At 34.5% G+C, this 23,463-nt stretch overlaps 1 protein-coding gene across 1 annotated transcript in view; it reads right to left on the bottom strand.

Moving 5' to 3' along the window:
• RNF4 (ring finger protein 4) overlaps positions 1-23,463 on the bottom strand; it is a 76,699-nt gene that overhangs the window by 13,072 nt on the left and 40,164 nt on the right. The window contains exons 3-4 of the mRNA XM_001373813.5: positions 22,196-22,316; positions 21,120-21,199 (exon numbers count right to left, since the gene is read on the bottom strand). Of these exons, the coding sequence (XP_001373850.2) occupies positions 21,120-21,199; positions 22,196-22,316 (201 nt within the window). The remainder of the gene's footprint in view (positions 1-21,119; positions 21,200-22,195; positions 22,317-23,463) is intronic.

Raw genomic sequence — 23,463 nt, 5'->3', positions numbered from 1 at the left:
AGGGCACCATCATCCTTCCAGTTACCAAAGTTTGTCAACTCTATCATTTCTTCTTCCTCTCTTACCCGAGATATCCAATTTCCAAATCTTATCATTTCATTTCTTTCTCTATACTAATTCTCAAATGCATTCCACAGCACTCTAGTTCTTCATCTCTTACCTAAATTATGGCCATCACTACCTAACTGGTCTGCTCAAGCTTTTCCCCTACCCATATCCACTCTCTACACAGCTGGTCCAAGGAGCCAAGTAATACAGAGCACAGAATGCTGGACCTGTCAAGAAGACCTGAGTTTGAATGCTGCCTCACATATTTAAGCTGTATGACTGTCTCAATTTTCCTCATCTGTAAAATGGGTATAATAATAAGCATAACCTCCCAAAATAGTTATGATGATCAAATGAGGTAAAATGTAAAATACTTTGCAAACCATTAAGCACTTAAATGGTAGCTATTATTATTATTTTATTCTGAGACACCTATAAATGCAAACACTCAGGGGGAGATTACAAGAGGCAACAGGTAATAAATGACTAGAGGTTAGAGAATGATTTTGGCTGAATGTATAGTTTGGGAACCATCTCATGAGATGGCTCTAGAGACCAACTGAAGGCTATATATAGATAGGGTTGCAAGTAGTAGATTTACTTTTTTCCCTGTGTAAGGGTAGAATTTGAGAAATTAAACATAAATAAGCATAAAAGATTAAGATTTTGGGGGGAGTGGAAAGGATGTATGGGTAAGGACAAGTGACTTAGAGGACATAATGATTGATTACTGGCAAGACGAACTGATGAATTTGGATTGATACAAAAACCTAGAGGGCTTTAAGTTAAAAATTAAAGGGGTGAGGATCATGAAATGACACAAAAACAATCAGAGTTGTTAATTCACAAAAAAAAACTATGAAAAAATAATATTTAATGGTTTTAACTCTCTCTATACCAAGATGCACAGTAAATGAAGGGACTGAGCTCTTTTTGAGATGGTCATGGGCGAAGTTTGCATAGCAGCTCAGGGTAACAAAAAGATTTGATTATATTTAATTCCCCATAATCTTGTGAGATTCATGTCTGATCATATTAATCTTCTTATAATGGGATACCAAAATCTGGAGTCTAAAGGGACTTAGAAGTAGGTCATTCTTTCATTTTAGAGATGAGAAAACTAAGGCCCAAGAGGGGAAGTGACTTGCCCATGGTCACACAATTACTCAGTAGAAGAGCTAAGATCTGACTAGGTTCTCCAACTCAAAATTCAGTATTTTTTTTTCACATCAGATTTTATTCATAATTATCTTGAAATGCATGGAATTATATAAACAAAGTAGTACATGTCCGGTCATTTTTTTTTAAGCCTCTCTCTTTTAATTTGCAACCTATGAACATATATTAGAGTATCAAAAAGCTAGAACTCACCACATTTTATACATGTTGACTAATCAATCAACACCTTCACCATTTCTTCTAACCAGTGTCTTTTTTGTAAAGAAAAAAAAAATCTGTATCTATCTCAACTATTTAACTGGAAAACCCACCATATATGGGCCAACTATACTGTGAAATCAGAAATAATTCACATAACAAGGGCTATAAAATGCATAGTAGTAATATTCAGAAACAGAAACCCTCCCAGAGGGTAGAAGCATAATATCATTTGTTTCAACATCATTCTATGTTAAAACATTAAGAATTTGATAAAAACTCAGCAAAGTCTATCAGCTAAGCAAAAAGATTAGAAAACTTTTTGTAGAACATTAGAAGTAAAAGGCGTCTTAAAATAATTTATTCTAATGCCTATACTTTGCAAATAAAAAACTTTAACTTTTTAAAGTATATAGAATTGTATTTCCTTCCTCCATTTCAAACAGTTCACTATCTCTCTCTCTCTCAATTTGAAAAGCCTGTCAATTTTCCCTAATTGCTTAAAGATCAGCAAAATCCTCACCTGAAAAAAAAGAGGAAAACAAGACAACTTTACATAAAATAAAATCCATTCACACTTTCAGGCTACCAGAATTGATTCCTTAGAGGAAGTTGCTTTTATAGTAGCTAAATTAAAGGTTTTATTCCCTAATGCATTTTCATCAGATTTCATCAGACACCAGGTACACTTTATTATAGCTCTGGAGAATTAAGGATCATTCTCCTTTTTGTAATGTTTTGGGGTTGTTGTTTTTTTGCTTATTTGGAAAAATGATACTATGAACTTACAATAAAGGCAACATTTCAGAATTATTATAAATTTTCCTTGCTTCTACAGTTAAAATTTCTAGATAGTCACTGACCTTAAATGTTCTCTTTAAATATCCTGACAAAGTAGCACAAGACTAATCATATTTGGGAATAGGAATAAGATTTCATTTTATACCTTTTGATGGCTATATCCTTGTTACTGCCATAATATCCAGAAATGTATTAAATTACAAAATTAACACAATTTACCCAGATTAATTAAAATTTCTGAGTTGTGGGGAAAAACTTTACTTGAAAATTATGAAATCATTAGATTATATTGAGAATTAGGAAGTATGACAATAAATGGATGTATGTATCATTGATTTAAAAACATTATAATATTTTGTGATAGGAGTTCACTGACCACTTACTCTCATGCCTTAAATAGGCTTTGGATATTATATCACAATTAGCTTTAGAAATTCATTCTAAGACAAAAAGAGATAAAGGCTCCCTCTGTCTTCCCATACACCAGCCTGGAGCCAGAAAGCAGTGAAAGTATTAAATGGCAACTACAGGTTACTTGCACCCTGGTAGGGAAAAATAATTGGGATTACTTGCTTTAAGGGCTCAGTACAGGATATAGATGTGAGTCAGCCAAACATTTATTTTTAGACTAACATTTCCACAAATGATTCAGCATAATTCCTATTTAAGGTTGTGAATGTAAATAATTATTAATTAAAAACCAGGAAAAGCCAATATAATGCAGCAGCATCAGAGTTAAGAGATTCTAACAAATGACAAATCAAAACTAAAATCTATTTTATATATACCTCAACTAAACCACCTTTTAATATTTCTTGTGAAATCACAAACTTCTAAAAATTTCACAGGTGAATGGACAATAATAGTTTAAACTCCAAGACATGCTTCCCAAGTCAAAAAGATAAAGGGATGCTTCACACATAGACCAAAGAAGGTGGGAAGTTGAGACATATTCAGGCATAAGATACTGAAAACTCTGTAGGGCACTAGAACCTAATGATGTTAGATTTTGGCAAAATAACCTTATCCAATAATCAAAAAAGAATCTATACAAAGAGAGGTCAAATTTTTTCTCAAAATGATTGAGAAACTGAAAAAGAAAACTACCTCCCCCCCTAAGGAGATATATTGGCTGGGAAGGACCTAGATGAATTGGTGATAGAAAAAAGCCACCTAGGGATAACCAAGGGATAGTTAAGCACAAACCCCTTCAGACTATAGGAAATCAAATTTATTTAGCTTATGAAGGTTAGAGAAACTTGATAAACTCCACAGGGTCCCTATCTCTAAAAATCTCAATCTCCACCCACTTTTCTACACTCCCCTCACGAGGACACTCTTCTGGTCTTCTCAAGCCCTCCTTAACAGCTCCCTGATCTGTATAGGCCAAAAAAAACCCCGATCTGATTATCTTACTAAACCAAACATCCTAGATTGTCTCTAAAAGGCTGAGGAGATAGTGCTGACAGGTGGAGTGAGTCCTTTCCCAGGCCTGGGGTTGGCTTCCTAGGTAAAACCCAAAGTCTCATATGTAAAACCCTTTAGTTTACTTTATCCAAATGGTTCACAGCACTTCAAGGAAACAGATTTCCTCCTAGGTATTCCTCTAAACCCAAGAACCTCCTAGTTTTTCCATAAAACTGGTTAATTCCCAAGAGTTGATAGAGCAGCTGTTCTCCCTTCCAGCTCAGAGAGAAGTCAATTTTAGTTAGGAGTGACAGTTTTTCCCAGTAAACACCCCAAAACCCCTTCTGCAGAGCTCCCCATTCTAGAATCTTTTCCCATAGTTTGTGGATAAATTCTTCTCTCTTTCTCTAAGAGACAACCATTGCATTTTTTCCTATCCCTTATCCTTTTCATCCTTACAAAACCATTTATTAGGTATATCTAACATTTAAAATGCTTACTATTATGCACCAAATGGCATAGCATCCAAATTTTTAAAGGAGAAACTAGTGAAGCTCAAGGATGAAATAGAAAAACTATACTAGTGGGAGACCTGAACCTTCCTCTAACAAAAAATATATAAGAAAGAGGTAAGAGAAGTAAATGAAATTTTAGAAAAATTAGTTAATAGACATGTGGAGAAAAATAAATAGGGACAAAAAGGAATACACCTTATTTTCAGCAGCACATGGTACATTCACAAAAATTGACCATGTATTAGGGGATAAAAACATTGCAAACAAGTGCAAAAGAGCAGAAATTAAAAAATGTAAACTTCTCAGATCACAATGCAATGAAAATAATTAGTATGGGTGCATGGGGAAGTAAATAAAAAATTAATTGGAAATTAAACAATATAATTCTCGAAAATCGGTTAAAGAACAAGTCATAGAAGCAATTAATAATTTCATTGAATAAAATGACATGGATGAAACATCCTTTCAAAACCTATGGGGTAGGCAGAAACTTATATCCTTGAGTACATATATTAACAAATTAGGGAGGGCAGAGGTCAATGAATTGGGCATGCAAATTAAAAAACTAGAAAGTGAACAAATGAAAAATCCTCAGAGGAAAACTAAATTAAAGGTCCTAAAAAATCTAAGGAGAAATTAATAAAATTGAAAGTCAAAGAACTATTGATTTAATAAATGAGACTAGAAGCTGGTACTTTGAAAAAACAAATAAAATAGACAAAGTACTGGTCAGTCTAATTTAAAAAAGGAAAGAAGAAAACCAAATTGACAGTATCCAAGATGAAAAGGGAGACCTCACCTCTAATGAAGAGGAAATTAAGACAATCATTAAAAACTATCATGCCCAATTATATGGCTACAAATATGGCAATCTAGGTGATATGGATGAATACTTACAAAAATATAAATTGCCTAGACTAACAGAGGAAGAAATAGATTACCTAAACAACCCCATATCAGAAAAAGAAATTGAACAAGCTATCAAAGAACTCCACAAGAAAAAATCCCCAGGTCCAGATGAATTCACAAATGAATTCTATCAAACATTCAAAGAACAACTAATTCCAATATTATACAAACTATTTGACAAAATAAGCCAAGAAGGAGTTCTACCAAATTCATTCTACGACACAAACATGGTACTGATCCCAAAGACAGGCAGGTCAAAAATAGAGAAAGAAAACTACAGACCAATCTCCTTAATGAATATAGATGCAAAAATCTTAAATAGGATACTACCAAAAAGACTCCAGCAAGTCATCACAAGGGTTATTCACTATGACCAGGTAGGATTCGTACCAGGAATGCAAGGACGGTTCAATATTAGGAAAACCATCCACATAATTGACCATATCAAGAAGCAAACCAACAAAAATCACATGATTATCTCAATGGATGCAGAAAAAGCCTTTGATAAAATACAACAACCATTCTTATTGAAAACACTTGAAAGTATAGGAATAGAAGGGCCTTTCCTAAAAGTAATAAACAGTATATATCTAAAACCATCAGCAAACATTATTTGCAATGGGGATAAACTTGAAGCCTTCCCAATGAGATCAGAAATGAAAGAAGGATGCCCATTATCACCTCTTTATTTAACATTGTACTAGAAACACTAACAGTAGAAAGTAGAGAAGAAAAAGAAATTGAAGGTATTAAAATTGGCAATGAGGAAACCAAGTTATCGCTCTTTGTGGATGACATGATGGTCTACTTAAAGAATCCTAGAGAATCAATCAAAAATCTAGTGGAAATAATAAACAACTTTAGCAAAGTTGCAGGATACAAAATAAACCCACATAAGACATCAGCATTTCTATATATCTCCAACCCATTTCAGCAGCAAGAATTAGAAAGAGAAATTCCATTTAAAATCACCCCAGACAATATAAAATACTTGGGAATCTATCTGCCAAGACAAACACAGGAACTATATGAACACAACTACAAAACACTCTCCACACAATTAAAACTAGATCTAAACAATTGAAAAAACATTGATCGCTCATGGGTGGGACGAGCTAACATAAAAATTACAATCTTGCCAAAATTAATTTACTTATTTAGTGCCATACCCATTGAACTACCAAAAGACTTTTTTACTGAATCAGAAAAAAACATAACAAAGTTCATTTGGAAGAACAAAAGATCAAGCATATCCAGGGAAATCATGAAAAAAAAATGCAAAGGAAGGAGGACTTGCAGTCCCAGATCTCAAACTATACTATAATGCAGTGGTCATCAAAACAATTTGGTGCTGGCTAAGAGACAGAAAAGAGGATCAGTGGAATAGACTTGGAGTAAATGACTTCAGCAAGACAGTCTATGATAAACCCAAAGATTCCAGTTTTGGGGACCAAAACCCACTATTTGATAAAAACTGCTGAGAAAACTGGAAGACAGTATGGGAGAGATTAGTTTTTGGATCAACATCTCACACCCTACACCAAGATAAACTCAGAATGGGTGAATGACTTGAATATAAAGAAGGAAACTATAAGCAAATTAGGTTAACACAGAATAGTATACATGTCAGATATTTAAGAAAGGAAAGACTTTAAAACCAAGCAAGAGCTAGGAAAAAAAAATCACAAAATGTAAAATCAATAACTTTGATTACATCAAATTAAAAAGTTTTTGTACAAACAAAACTAATGCATCCAAAATTAGAAGGGAAGCAACAAATTGGGAAACAATTCTTCATTACAAAAACCTCTGACAAAGGTCTAATTACTCAAATTTATAAAGAGCTAAACCAGTTGTACAAAAAAATCAAGCTATTTATTCTCCAACTGATAAATGGGCAAGTGGCATGAATAGGCAATTTTCAGGTAAAGAAATCAAAACTATTAATAAGCACATGAAAAAGTGCTCTAAATCTCTAATAATTAGAGAAATGCAAATCAAAATAACTCTGAGGTATCACCTCACACCTAGCAGATTAGCTAACATGACAGCAAAGGAAAGTAATGAATGCTGGGGGGGTGTGACAAAGTTGGGACATTAATGCATTGCTGGAGGAGTTATGAATTGATCCAACCATTCTGGAGGGCAATTTGGAACTATGCCCAAAGGGTGCTAAAAGATTGTCTGCCCTTTGATCCAGCCATAGCACTGCTGGGTTTGTACACCAAAGAGATAATAAGGAAAAAGACATGTACAAAAATATTCATAGCTGCACTCTTTGTGGTGGCAAAAAATTGGAAAATGAAGGTATACCCTTCAATTGGGGAACTGCTGAACAAATTGTGGTATATGTTGGTGATGGAATACTATTGTGCTCAAAGGAATAATAAAGTGGAGGAATTCCATGGGGACTGGAACAACCTCCTGGAATTGATGCAGAGTGAGAGGAGCAGAACCAGGAAAACATTATACACAGAGACTGATACACTATGGTACAACCGAATGTAATGGACTTCTCCATTAGTGGCAGTGCAGTGACCCTGAACAACTTGGAGGAATCTGTGAGAAAAACCATTATCCACATCCAGAGGAAACACTGTGGGAGTAAAAACACCAAAGAAAACAACTGCTTGATTACATGGGTCGAAGGGATATTGTTGGGGATGTAGACTCTAAATGAACATCCTAGTGCAAACATCAACAACATGGAAATAGGTTCTGATCAAGGACACAAGTAATACCCAATGAAATTGTACGTCGGCTGCGGGAAGGGTGGGTGGAAGGGAGGGAGGGAAATAACGTGACTATTGTAACCAAGGAAAAATGTTCTAAATTGACTAAATAAACTAATTCAAATGGGGGAAAAATGGTTACTATTAAACTAAGGAAATGGTAATAGTACATTTTGTTTTTTACTAGAATTATGATTTAATTGATATAAAGAACTCCTGATGAAGAAACTCCCTTTGTCCATTCAAATCAGCAAATATTAGGGGAATAGAGAGTAGTATTAGGGGAAGGTCACCCGGTTGGCATAGGCCAAATTTCATGTTATTTTCAGATCTTGGAAGAAATTAAATAAAGAGATAAGAGTGGTAGGGAGAAAACTGGAAAAGAAATGAGTGACACAAGAAAATTATGAAAAGAAAATTTACATTTTGGTAAAAGAACACAAAATATCACCAGAGAAAAGAACTCTTTAAAAAGCAAAACTGGCCAAATGGAAGAAGAGGTACAAAAGCTTACTGAAGAAAACAATTCCATAAAAATTAGAATTGGGCTAATAGAAACTAATGATTCCATGAGACTTCAAGAAACAATAAAAGGAAAAACAATGGAAAAAATACAAGAAAATGTATAATATCTCATGAGAAAAACAACTGACCTAGAAAATAGATCAAGAAGAGATAAATTAATAATTATTGGACTATTTGAAAGCCAAGATCAAAAAAAGGAGCACTGACATCATATTTCAAGAAATTATTAGGGAAAGTTGTCCTGGTGTCTCAGATCCAGAGGACCAAAAAAAATTCAAGAGTCCATCAATCACCACTTAAAAGATACCAAAATGGAAACTACAAACAAATTCCAGATCTCCCAGGTCAAGGGGAAAATACAAGGAGCCAGCAGGACACCATTCAAATATTGTGGAGAAAAAGTCAGATCACACAAGATTCAGCAGCTTCCACATTAAAGGAAGGGAGGGCTTGGAACACGATATTCCAGAAGCTAAAGGAGCTAGGATCATAACCAAGAAAAAATAAACCAGCAGAAATGAATATAAGCAGGGCACAGGTAATTTAATCAGATTACTAAATCAAATAACTAAAAATCAAGAGACATAGGGGCACAACTGCACTACCAACACCACTATTTAACACTTTGGGGCCATTATTACAATAAAGGTACTATGATAACATGTTGGAAACATGAAAGACAACCTAGAAGAAAATGGAGCATGAGAATATAGTTATGGAGACAAAAAGAGATGAGTCATATACTGGGCTGGCAGCCTTCAACATATTAGAGTCTATATTCACTTGACAGGCAGTTTGAATTTTGTTAACTATTTTTTAGTTTTCCAGAATTTTCCAACTTTTTCATCAACCCCCAACCCCACCCCACCCCACGGGGAGTTAACTACAGATTATAGAATCAGCAGATGTGGGGAAACAATGGTGTAATCCTTCAGGAGGAAAAAAATGGATATTTAATGAACTAGAGAACTTTCAAGTATTCCTGATAAAACTAGAGTTAAACAGAAAACCTGACTTTCAAACATAAGACTCAAGAAAAACATAAAACAGTAATGAAAGAATGCACAGAAGGAAAGCAAATTAAACTTTCCTATGTAACTCCTAAGAACATTATTATTTCTATTATTATTATTGTAATTAAAAGTTTATATACACAGAAGGCAGGATATGACTTAATTATGTTGGAATGATCTCCAAAACATATGAAGGGGGTAGGAAAAAATGATGAACTGGGAGAAGGAGGAAGGGAGAGGCAAAGACAGACTAAAAGAAGAATTTGTACCATCAATGGGAAATGGGAATGGGAGCAGAAAATGACTGAACATCTCTCTCACTAGTATTGGTTCAGGGAAAGAATAATAATAATAATTATAAAAAGCATAGAAATTATCTATTAGGGAAATAGTAGGGGAAGGGTACAGTGCAATAATAAAAGGAAGGAGAAATTAAAGGAAACAGTGGTCAAAAGCAATTAACTTTTGAGAGGGACAAGATAAAAAGAGAGTTGGATGAACAGAAGCAAATAAAATAGAGGGATAAATAGTTAATAAACATAAAGGAGAAAATGAAAAATGATCAGGGCGATACATACAAAATAAAGGTAAAGAGCTGGAGTAGAGTTTATTGTGCTTTGGCTAATATTAAAAAAGCAAAGGGTAGAAATTATGATCTCAGACAAATCAAATGTGAAATTAAGATAAGGAAAGTGCTTCTTACAATGAAGTAATGTCAATATTAAACACATATACACCAAATGGCATAGCATCTGAATTGCTAAAGGAGAAATTACATGAGTTATAAAAGGAAATACCAAATAAAACTATATCACTAGGGGACATATATTAAGCTTCCTCTCTCAGAATTAGATAAGCCAAAATATAAACGAGAAAATAAAGATAAATATAATATTAGAAAAGTTAGATTTGATAAATCTCTGGAGAAAACAGAATTAAGAAAAGAAAGGAATATATCTTTTTCTCAGCAATACATGACACCTTCCCAAAAGCTGATTATGAAAAGGCATAAAAGCCTCACAACCAAATGCAGAAAAGCAGAAATATTAAATGCATCCTTTTCAGATCATACTACTATGAAAATTACATTCAACAAAGGGCTGCAGAAAAAGGCCTAAAAATTATTTGGAAACCAAATGACCTTATCCTAAGGAATAAGTGAATCAAAGAACAAATCATAGAAACAATAAAAAATTTCATTAAAGAGAATGATAAGGAGACAACATACCAAAATTTTGGGGATGTAGCCAAAGTATCATAAGGGGTAAGGGAGGAATATATATACATATATTTAAATGCTTATATTATATACATGTATCTTTAAATGCTTATATTAAAACAGAAAAAAAAAACAGATCAATTGGGCATGCAATAAAACTAGAAAAAGAACAAATTAAAAGCCCCAATTAAAACATCAAATTAGAAATCCTGGTTAAAAAAAATCAAAGGAGATATTAGTAAAACTGAAAGTAAAAAAATCATCAAACTCATAAATAAAACAAGGAGCTGGTTTTATGAAAAAGGAACAAAAACAATAAGGCATTAGTTAATTTGCTTTTAAAAAAATGAAAATGGTGAATTCACAATCAATGAAGAAGAAATTGGGGAAGCTAGGTGGCTCAGTGGGTAGACCCAGGCATGGAGACAGAATGTCCTGGGATCAATTCTGGCCTCTGACATGTCCTAACTGTTTGACCCTGACAAGGTGCTTAACCCAATTGCCTAGCCCTTACTGTGTTTCTCCCTTGGAATTGATAAGTTCAATTCTAAAACAATGAAGGTAAGGGTTGTTTGTTCTTTTTAAGAGAAAATTAAAGAAGTTATAAGGAGTTATTATGCTCATTTAAATGCCAATAAATCTGACAACCTAAGCAAAATAGATACATTCATATAAAAATATAAATTGCCCAAATTAAGAGGAGGAAAAGGAAAAAGGACATTTAAATAACTCCATCTCAGAAAACAGATCAATAAATTCCCCAAGACAAAAGCCCCAAGGACACATGGATTCACAAGAGAATTCTACCAAACATTTAAAGGACAAATAATTCTAATACTATATAATTTTGAAAATTAGCTCAGAAGGAATTAGAACAAATTCCTTTTATCACATAAATACGGTGTTAATACCTAAACCAGGAAGAGAAAAAACAGAAAGAAAACTAGACAAATTTTCCTAATGAATACTGATGCAAAAATATATAAAATACTAGCAAGGAGATTGAAGGAATATATTAGAAGGATCATATACCATTGTCCAGGTGGGTTTCATACAAGGAATGGAGAAACGGTTCACATTAGGAAAGCTATCAGGATAATTGACCACATCAATAACAAAAACAACAGAAATCATATTATCTTAATGACTTCCCAAAAAGCTAAAAGAGAACACCTATTCCTATTAAAATCACCTGAGAATACTGGAATAAAAGGAACAGTTTTCACAATGTTAAAAAGCATCCATCTTGAATCATCAGCAAGCATTATCTATAATGAAAATAAGTTATAAGCCTTTCCAATAAGATCAAGAGTGAAGTAAGGAGGTCCATTATCACCACGATTATGCAATATATATTTAAAATGTTAGTTATAGCAATAAGAAAGTGAGGGAATCAGAATAGGAAATGAGGAAATAAAACTATCACTCTTTGCAAAAGATACAATGGTATACTTTAAGAATCCTAGAGAATCAACAAGTAACCTAATTAAACAATTAACAACTTTAGCAATTGCAAGATATAAAATAAACCAGCATCTCTTATATTACAAGAAAGTCCAACACAGAAAGAGATACAAAGAGAAATCCCATTTAAAATAAATGTAAACAATATAAAATACCTGGGAGTCTACCTGTCAAGAAAAACCCAGGAACTGATCAAAACTACAAAACACTTTTCATACAAATAAAATCAGATCTAAACAACTGGAAAAACATTAATTGCTCATTGGTAGGCTGAGTCAATATAATAAAAGTGAAAATTCTACTTAATTTCCCTATTCAGTGCAATACCAATCAAACTTCCAAAAAAAATTTTCATTGAGCCAGGAAAAATAAAATTAATCTAGAAAAGCAAAAGTCCAAGAATATCAAGGGAATTAATGAAAATGAAGCATATGAAAGTGGCTTAACTACATCAGATTTCAAGTTCTATAATAAAGTAACAACTATCAAAGCAATATGGCACTGGTTAAGAAATATAGTAGTGCTCAATAGAATAGATAAGGCACGCAATAACAGGTAGTAAATAACCATAGTAACCTTATGTTTGACAAACCCGAAGATCCAAGTATTTTGAAAAACTTACTATTCAGGGGGCAGCTGGGTAGCTCACTGGATTGAGTGCCAGGTGTAGAAATGGGAGGTCCTAGGTTCAAGTTCAGCCTCAGCCACTTCCCAGCTGTGTGACCCTGGGCAAGTCACTTAAACCCCATTGCCTAGCCCTTACCATTCTTCTGCCTTGGAACCAATATGCAGTATTAATTCCAAGACAGAAGGTAAGGGTTAAAAAAAAAAACAAAAACTTCCTATTCAACAAAATCTACTAATATGGCCTTAGATTCTTCCTAGATGTGACCCTAGACAAGTCATTTAACCCCAAATGCCTAACCCATACCACTCTTCTGCCTTGGAATTAGTACTTAGTATCAATTCTAAGAGCGAAAGTATGGGTAAAAAAAATACTTCTAGGAAAACTGGAAAATACTACAGCAGAAATTAGGGATAGAGCAGCAATTCATGTCATATATCCAAGATAAAGTCAAAATGGGTATGACTTAGAAATGAAGTCTGATACCATAAATAAAGTAGGAGAGCACAAAATAGTTTACTTGTCAGATCTAAGGATAAGGGAAGTATGCATGTTCAAACAAGATATAGAGAACATTATAAGATGTAAAATAGTTGGAGATAACAAACTACATACCAAGATAAGAAGGAAAACAAACTGGCGGAAAATGTCTTGGACAAAAGTTTCATTTCTCAATTATATAGAGAACTGAGTCATTTATAAGAACATAAAGCATTCTTAAAATATCCTTTGTATGGACAAATTGGTAAAAGGATATAAATAGGCAATTCCCAAGATGAAGAAATTAAAACTATCTTTAGTTATATGACAAAATGCCCCAAATCACTATACATTAGAGAAAAGCAAGTTGAAACAACTCTGAGGCATCGGTACACTATCAGAGATTCACTAACGTTTACAAAAAAAGGAAAAATATTGAAGAATGAAAATTGGGACACTAATACACTGTTGGCAGAGCTGTAAACTAATACAACCATTATGGAAAGCAATTTAGAACCTTTCCCAAAGAGCCTCCAAACTGCATATATTTTAACTCAGCAATACAACTATTAGGTTTGTACCCCAGCAAGATCAAAGATAGGGAAAAAGAACCTACCTATACAAAAATATTTATAAAAACTCTTCATGTGGAAGCAAAGAATTGGAAACTGAAGGGATATTCATCAATTGGGGAATGGATGAACAAATTATAGTATATGACTGCAATGAAATACTATTATTCCATAAGAAATGACAAAAAGGATGATCACAAAAACCTGGAAACTTAAATGAAGTGATGAAAATTGAAGCGAGCAGAACTAGAACATTCAACATAGTATCAGCAATAATGTATAATGATCAACAGTGAATGCCTCAACTATTATCAATAATATAAGGATCCAAGACAACTCAAAGGGATTCATGACTAAAAAAGCTAATCACTGCCATAAAAGGAAATGAAGGTGTCTGTATGCAGATTTATACCATCCTTCACCCTATTTCCTTTATGAATTTTTCTTTTATATATATGTGTCTTCTTTTACAACATGCTAAAAAACACAGACAGCATATGTACAACCTATATTATATTACCTACCATCTGAGAGAGGGCAGAGGGGTGGCAGGAAGAGAATATGTATTACACTTTTTCCCCCAGATTACATGCTGATACTATTTTAATGTTTTCTGACATTTTGTATCAACATTTAATCTGGGGGGGGGGAAACTTTTAAAAGAAAGGGATGAAATAATGTATAAAAGAGAAGTTCTGATGACAGAATGTATTAGAAAATAGAATTCAATAATGTTTTATATAAGAGACACATAAATCAGGAAAATAGAGTATAGTAAAGTGCTATAGAGCAGTATCTATTATGTTTTGCTTGAAGTAACTAAAAAAAGGCAGGGGTAACATTCATGATCTCGGACAAAATAATAGACCTAATTCAAAGACAATCAGGAAAACTTCATTTTACTAAAAAATTTCACACAGTGGTAATCATCAAAACAATATGGTACTGGACAAGAGACAGAAGGGTGGATCAATGGAATAGACTTGGAGTATATGAGTTCTGCAAAACAGTGTAGGATAAACCTAAAGATCCCATCTTTTGGGACAAGAACCAACTATTTGACAAAAACTGCTGGGAAAATTGGAAAACAGCATGGGTGAGATTTAGATCAACATCTCACACCCTATGCCAAGATAAATTCAGAAGGGGTAAATGACTTCAAAATAAAGAAGGAAACTATAAGTAAATTAGGTGAACATGGAATAGTATACTTGTCAGATCCATGGAAAAGGAAAGAATTTAAGACCAAGCAAGAGAGGATATTACAAAATGTGATGTTGTACAAAATGTTTGTACAAACAAAACCAATGCAACCAAAATTAGAAGGGAAGTAACAAATTGGGAAGAAATATTTATAAAAAAACCTCTCACAAAAGTCTAATTTCTCAAATTTATAAGGAGCTAAATCAATTGTACCAAAAAAAAAAAATCAAGCCATTCTCCAATTGATAAATGGTTAAGGGACATGAATAGGCAGTTTCCAGATAAAGAAATCAAAACTATCATTAAGGACATGAAAAAGTGTTCTAAATCTCTCATAATTAGAGAAATGCAAATCAAAACAACTCTGAGGTATCACCTCACACTTAGCAGATTAGCCAATATAACAGCAAAGGAAAGTAATAAATGTTGGAGGGGATGTGGCAAAATTGGGACACGTGCATTTCTGGTGGAGCTGTGAATTGGTCCAACCATTCTGGAAAGCAATTTGGAACTACACCCAATGGGCTTTAAAAGACTGCCTGCCCTTTAATCAGGCCATACCACTGCTGGGTTTTTATCCCAAAGAGATAATAAGGAAAAATACATATACAAAAATATTTAAAACCAAGCTCTTTGTGTTGGCAAAAAATTGGAAAATGAAGAAATGTCCCTCAATTGGAGAATGGCTGAACAAATTGTGCCGATAGTGATGGAATATTATTGTGCTGAACGGAATAATGAACTGGAGGAATTCCATGTGAACTGGAATGGCCTCCAGGAATTGATGCAGAGTGAAAGGTGCAGAACCAGGAGAACATGGTACATGGAGACAGATATAAACTGTGGCACAATCAAACAAAATGGACTTCTCTCCTAATGCAATGCAATGATGCAGAACAATCCAGAAGCACTTATGAGAAAGAACACTCTCCATATTCAGAGAAAAAACTGTGGGAGCAGAAATGCAGGAAAAAACCCATTGCTTGATCACATGGTTTGATGGGTATATAATTTGTTTAAAACAATGTGGAATTGCTCATTGGCTCCTGGAGGGGAGAGAAAGAACATGCATCATGTAACCATGGAAAAATCTCTAAATTAATTAATTTTAAAAAATAAAAAGGGACAAGAAATTTTATAGAAAATTTCTTTGATGAAGGTCTCATATCTCAAAATATGTGAGTCAAATTTATAAAAATAAGAGCCATTCTTAAACTGATAAATGGTCAAATACCATGAACTAGCAGTTTTCAGAAAAAGAAATTAAAGCTATCTAATTAAAAATGCTCTAAGTCAAAGGCAAATTAAAACAATTCTGAGACAGACCTTCATACCTAAAGGAAAGGAAAAATGCTGGAGGGAAGGGAAATAGGTACATTAATGAACAACTAGGGAGTTCAACTGTTCCAATCATTATGGAGAGCAACTTGGAGGGATGCCCAAAGGGATATATCACTGTGAATAATCTTTGACCCAGCAATACCACTGCTAGATCTGTATACCCCCCAAAGAAATCTAAGGAAAAGGAAAAGGATCTATATCTAAAAAAATATTTACAGCACTTTTTTTGTGATGTGAAAGAATTAGGAATTGAGGGACGCTAATCAATTTTGGAATAGCCGAACAAGTTGTGGCAAGTGATTGTGATGGAATACTTAAAAATATGGCAATTAGAAGAAATTAGAAGAAATAGAAAATCATTGAACATAGTAACAGCATTACTGTAAATGATGGCCAACTGTGAAAGATTTGGCTACACTGATCAATACAATGAACCAAGCACGACAATTCTAAAGGACTCATGATGAAATTCTCTTCCAAAAAGAGAACTTTTATTTATTTATTGCTTTCTTTTGAGATATGGCTAAAAGGGAAATTCTACATTTTATAAGATTTTACATGAATAGATATAAAGTTGGCCACAGGAGACAATATAGAGAACTCAAAATTTAAAAAGGCAAGAATGTTAAAATAATGGGGGGAGGGGTTGGGAGGAGGCAAGATGGGGGCACACGCACCACTTATCTGCCTTGAAACCAGTATTGATTCTAGAACAGAAAGAGGGTTTTTTTTTGTTATAAAAACTATTGTATAATTTCAATTTTATTAGCAAAACTTTTACATAGTTATCACAATTCTCAGAAAGTCCTCTGAGTGGGTGCATTCACAGGGAATATGCTAAAAATCAGTATTTGTGATGTCTCCTTTGATAACTATGACAACTCAGATCTCTGTCATGCTTATTGCTTAAAATTAAAACTCTTATACACTCAAATGTTTGCTAAATAGTGAATATGAGTCCCCACAGTGGTTAATTTTAGCACAAATCCCTAAATATTGATAGTTGGTTTTTAACTTGAATCAGTTGTTCAACCAAATCTAATCTGATTCACATAAAGAGGGTTTTTTTTTAATAATCCCCAATTGGTTCTAAGGCATTAGAGTGGCATGGGCTGGGTCAGGGATGGTGAACCTTTTAGAGACAGTGCCAGGACCCTCATTCCCCTGGCACCCCCTTTACCCCAGATAAGGCTGCTACACAGAGGAGCAAGGAAAGTGAAGAATGTCCTCAGACACATAGGAGGAGGGAGATAGCTCCACCCTGAGTTCCTCTGGCTTCTAGAAATGAACTCTGGCGGGCAACTGCAGGCGTGCTCTGTGTGCCATAGGTTCACCATCACTGGGCTAGGCAATGCAGTTTAAGTGACTTGTCTAGGATTATACAGCCAGGAAGTGTCTGAGGTTTGATTTGAACCTCTCATCTCTGGGTCTGGTTTTCAATCTACTTAGCCAACTAAGCTGCCCCAAGTTAAGTACAAATTGAGCCTCAGATACTGATTAGTTATATGATCCTAGGCAAGTAATTTAATGTGTCTGAATCAATCAATAAACATTTATTAAGAGCCTACTATGTGCTGGGCACTCTGCTAAGCACTGGGGATACAAAAAAGAGAGGGAAAAGGAAGTTCCTGCCCTAAGAAGGGAGACAATATGCAAACAAATACTTGCAAACTTAGTTAAAGGAAGAATAAATTAGGCATAATTAACAGAAAGAAGGCATTGGAATAAAGTGGAGTTGAGAAAGGCTTACTGTAAAAGATGGGATTTTAGCTTGGTCTTAAAGAGTGGGGTGGGGGGAGAACCTGTGCCTAGTCTGTGAAGAGCTTTAAATGCCAAACAGATTTTGTATTTGATTATGAAAGCAAGAAAGAGACACTGGAGTTTACTAAGTAGGGGGGAAATTACACAGTTGGACCTGCACATTAAGTGTCACTTTGGTGTCTGAATAAAGGGTAAAACAAGAGTGAGGAGAGACTTGAAACAAGCCAACTATTAGTCCAGGCATGGGTGACAAGGCCCTGCACTAGAGTGGTGGCAGTGTTAGAAGAAAGAAGGAAGCATATTCAAGAAACATTGCAGCAGGATATAGAGAGTGGTGGAGACATATGAAAGGTAGTAAGAACTCCAGGATGCCTCCTAGGTTGCCAGCCTAAGGCACTAGGGAAGAAGGAGGGAGGGGGAGTATTTAGGAGGAAAAAAAAACAGATTCTATTTTGGACATGAAGAGTTCAAGATTACTGAAAGACAGCTGGAGGTCAGTAGAGTTTGAGGCAGGAAAAGATGTGAGAATCATCATTATAGAGATGGCAATTAAATCTGTGGGAGTTGGTGACATCACCAAGTAAAGTAGTATAGAAGAGATCACAGGACAGAAGCCTAAGGGACTCTCTGTTAGTTACAAAGCTTAGGATCAGAGAGAGGAATAGTGAAATGTCATGGGAGGAGAACCAGGAGAGAGTAATATTCTAAAAACCTAGAGAAAAAAATATCAAGGAGGAATAACCAACAGTGTCAAAAACTGGAAATAGGTCAAGGGGATAGAAAAATGAGAAAAGCAACTAAGAGATCAGTGGTAACTTTGGAGAGCAGATGTGGTGGAGAAAGGCCAGAAGCTAGATTGTAATGGGTTAAAAGAAAGTGAGAGGTGAGAAAGGTAGAGACGTCTATTGTAAATAGCCTTTAAGAGGTTATAGCACAAGGGACAGAAGAGATCTAAGATGACAGCAGGGATGGAAGGATTGTGAGGGTTTTTTCAGACAGACATGGGAATATTGTAAGCAACAGGAAATGAGCCAATAGTGAGAAAGAGACTGAAAATAAGTTGAAGAATGAGGATGACAAGAATCTGTTGGAAGAGATGGGACAGGATGAAATCATTTGAAAAAGTAGAGCAGTTATAAAGTCAAATCATCATATAAGACAGGAACGGTAAAGAAGGAAATAATGGTAGAAGGCACCTGAGTGACGGGGATGAGGAAGGAGACAAAGGAGTTGACAATGAATGAATCAAGGTTCTCAGCTTGGGTAGGGGATGCGAATCCATGGGAGGTTTTATAAGGAATAAAGAGGTTTGGAAGAGCCACTGTGGAAGTGGGAGAGGAAGTTGATAAGGGAGATATAGTAGAACTGACTAGTAGCAATGAGGACCCAGCTAAGTTTGTGTAACATGAATTTGTAGTAAACCCAGTCAGAATGGTTGGGTAAGAAGCTCATGGGTAGAAGTAAACACAGCAATGAGAGTAATCCAAGGCTAAGACTTGGCTGGGCATAACTAGTGATATGATAAGGGAATTAGGGATTAAGAGACGACAATGTAGCATTAAAGTCATTCACCAATGAGCCAAGATAGGGGAAAAAGAACAGAGTAGCCAGTGAAGAGTAGATGGCTGAGGAGTGAAATGAAGGGTCAGAAGATTGAAGGTTATGGTGGGGACAAAGAATAAAGTTTTGTAAGGCAAAGCAGAGATGAAAAGCCAATAGATTATGGTCAAATAGGAGAATTTGGGAATCCTTGAACATAGAGGTAGTGATGTTGTAACAAAACTAAGCCTTATTTTCCTCATCTATAAAATGAAGATAACAGCACCTACCTCTCAAGAGTTGTTGTGAGATTCCAAAGAACAATATTTGTAAAGCACTTAGCACAGCACCTGGCACACAATAGGCACTATAAAAATGTTGTAGTTGTTATCAATATTAGAGGTACATAAGATCCCAACTAGGGGGAGGAAGTAAGAGAAAAAGGAGGGCTCTGAAACCCACCAAGGCAACTATTCTTGCTACCATTTGTGTACAAACAAATGGATTCCATAGTATAAGACAGTGTCTCTCAATATATTCCAGTGGTGATAGAAACACATTAAAAAAAACACAGAAAAAAAAATTCCTATCTATCTTTCCCAGATCTATCTGGAATTTCTCCAACTTGTCATGAAGTGAAAAAACACAAATCAGCTTCAAACACATAGATAAGGAGGGAGGCTTTGGAGCTAAAAGGAACTTTAGAGATTGAACCCAATTGCCTAAATTTTCAGACGATGAAATGGAGATCCAGAGACTGACTTCAGATCAAATTCATATTAATACTAAGATGCAAACTAGGGTTTACCCTCTGACTCTAATGCTGTTTCCTACAACAGTTAGAAAGTCAGCACTTTTTTTTTAACTTGTAGCATGAAGGGAAGAACAACACAGTCATCTGACAACCAGAAAATATATTGAGCTAGGTTTGTATAGCATTCCAGATTCTGTCCTACTTACTGTGTGACCTAGGGCAAGTCATTAGGACTAGATGATTCCTAAAGTCCATTCCAGCTTTGACTGTTATTCTAAATTTTTTATGTTATAACTTGGTATCTTTGCCAAAGACCAAGTTCTAGGAGTCATCGGAATCAGTATAGCAGAGTTTAAGAAATGTATATTTTAAATGCTAATTTATGTTACATCAATAAGCATTTTAAAAATATTATAAATGAAAGGAAGGCTAAATTACTTCCAATATGATACTGCATCATTAGGCCAAATGATAGGAGGAATGATATATCTTTTTACGGCTAGAGACTGTTTATTTTCTTTGCAAATAAAATTTTAGTTCTAAAACAGAGGAACACATTTCTATATCTTTATATTTAATAAATAAGTTTTGGAAAAGTGTATAAAGCATTACACATTTTTTTTTATAATACAGAGTAAAAAGTACCTGGTATCCCTGGCTCTTTAAGGTTTGCAAAGGCTTTATATACATTATCATGTGAGCAATAATCTGCTTGCTGGAGTAGAATAATATTACTGATTCATACTTAAGAACTGACATGCACTAGATCAATTAGATTGCCCAAGTAGCTAAAACTTGGTAGCCTCCACCTCAATAAAGACTGCTGATCCTTACCACCACAGGATCATTGTGAGTTAGATCCACTACCACAGGTTCTGTAGATTCACAGGTGAGGTCCACCACTTCTTCTCCAGCTTTAAAAGAAAGCATTTTATAACAAGCATCAAGAATCTGACAATAAAATTCAGTAAATCTAAATAAATATCCTCCATCCACCCAAATCTGACCTTCCAGAAACAGAGAAGTTATTAGCAGATACCCTAGCAATAAATCTCTAGTCAACTTCCAGGATTTCCCCCCCATTTAGTAGCTAGTCTGTACTGCCCTGAGCCTGAATTCAGAACCATCTCTGGAACCGTAGGAATTCTATAAGGCACTACTTTACAAATTTAGAGATCTCACCAAAGACTAGCTCCCTAGCTAGCTAACACTAGACTTTATTATGTTTTATTATAAGCATCAACCAAAGAGGCACATTTAGGATGTAACAATACAACAAAAAGCTATATAAACAACCAATGTTTTTTTTTTTTAATCTTCACTAAAATAAAGGCATAAGACAGAGATAATACATATCAGGAGCTAAATAGAAACAACTACAAGTCTCCTAGGACTGATTTCAAATTATTTCACAAGGCAGAAATGATTTGGAAAATGTCACCTTTTCTGGCAGTCTTAAGATTTTGGTGTAAGAAGAATAAGATGGCCACACTCACAAGAGATGCCCAGAATAAAATTCTTTCTCTAACTCCTCATACTGTCAATTCCATGACAGTAGAACTTTCCTGTAACTCACACCTTTATAACCTCTTTATGGAAAACCAAGAAAGAAGGTTATGGACTTTCATGATTAACATTAAGACAAAAGGATAAATTTAAAGAAAAGAGAGTCCTTTAGTTAAATTACAAAACTTATACCCTTTGAATTACCATGTTTTCAAGTTTGAGAAACCTTGGAGCATTTTGGAATAAAAACAGAAATCTAAGGAATGGCTATAACAAAATCTGGCCTTAAATTTTGAACAAAAAAATTTTGGGAGGTGGATGTTCCTAAAATAATTCTCAAAATTTTAGGTCCTATAATATCTTCCTGAAATAAAAGACTCAGTAAGTTTTATTTGTACACTTACCACTTTCTACAAGCTCTATTGGCTCAGTTTCTGAAGTCATGTCAGATGTTGGACCTACTAATCGCTCTCGTTTTTGAGCCTGTCTGGAATTTGTTGTTCCACTCCGGCGCTTTCTTTGAGTCTATTAAGAATAAAAGAAATTAAGTGATAAATGAAAAGATCAAAATAATTATAATTCAGAAGTAAGAAATAAGTTTGGCATTTGAGTTTAACAATCTACTGAACAAATCCAGGATGGGGAATATTAGATAGAAAGCAAGTCACATAAAAAGAATTGAATGTTTTTTAATTCATTCTGTGAGTAAAATAGTAGCTAAGAGAATTTACATGTAATGTCTATTGCAATGTAATGTTTTATAAAATCAAAGTGATCTTATGGCTATACCAACATAAATCTAGTGTCCCCTAGGGCTTCATCTGCACCACCCTAGTCATCCTTTTTGTAAGTATCCTTAAAATAGAATATCCATAACCAGTAATATTGCAAATGATTTTTAAGTCAGTCTTTTAGGGATCCTTGCATATAGTTTAATAACCCTAGTTTCTTTTTGAGTCTGATATCACTGGTATAGTTGACTATTTGTCAGGAATGATGTAAACATAATACACCATTTGGGTAGAGATTGGACTATATGAATTTTCAAGTCTCTCCTAACTGCAATTCTTTGATTTTATAAACCTAAATTTGTTAACCTACCAGGGTGGCTAAGTGGCTTAGGATTCCAGTTAGAATTCCTTGCAAGGTACTTCTCATTCTTTTAGAGATCTACACATTTTGGGGGGTTTTCGTGGTTTCTCTACTTGATCAATTTTCTTATTTTATTTTTTACCAATTGAAAGAAATGGTCTGTTTTAGCATAGCTGTTCAGAATTTCTTTTTGTCTGGAAAATCTAAACAAATTGTAATTAAATTTAGTATATTACTTAAGCCTACTTTGAGTCTACATCACACTGTAGCAGTGATGTTAGTTTTTTTCAGTATTTTATCAGCTTAATTGAAACCCAAGTATGGTTTAAAAAACTGGTAAGGCTCCAACTGTAGGCAGAGTAACAGATGTTGTATAATTTATGGTAAAACACTGCTAAAATGGAGAGTTTCATTTACCAGAGGGCTGGCCAATCAGGCAGTTATTTGTTTTAGTCTCATAATTATCTAACCTAAAGTGTAGGGGGATTGCAATCAAAGAATTTGAGTTTGAAGGGACCTTACAAGTCACTTAATCCAACTTCTTACCGAAGAGGAACCACTTCTTTAATATCCCTGGCCA

This window comes from Monodelphis domestica, chromosome 6 (genome assembly GCF_027887165.1).
Source record: "Monodelphis domestica isolate mMonDom1 chromosome 6, mMonDom1.pri, whole genome shotgun sequence".
Classification (NCBI taxonomy): Eukaryota; Metazoa; Chordata; class Mammalia; order Didelphimorphia; family Didelphidae; genus Monodelphis; species Monodelphis domestica.
The sequence above is the reverse complement of the archived record's forward strand: the minus strand, read 5'-3'. Positions and strand labels throughout refer to the sequence as shown.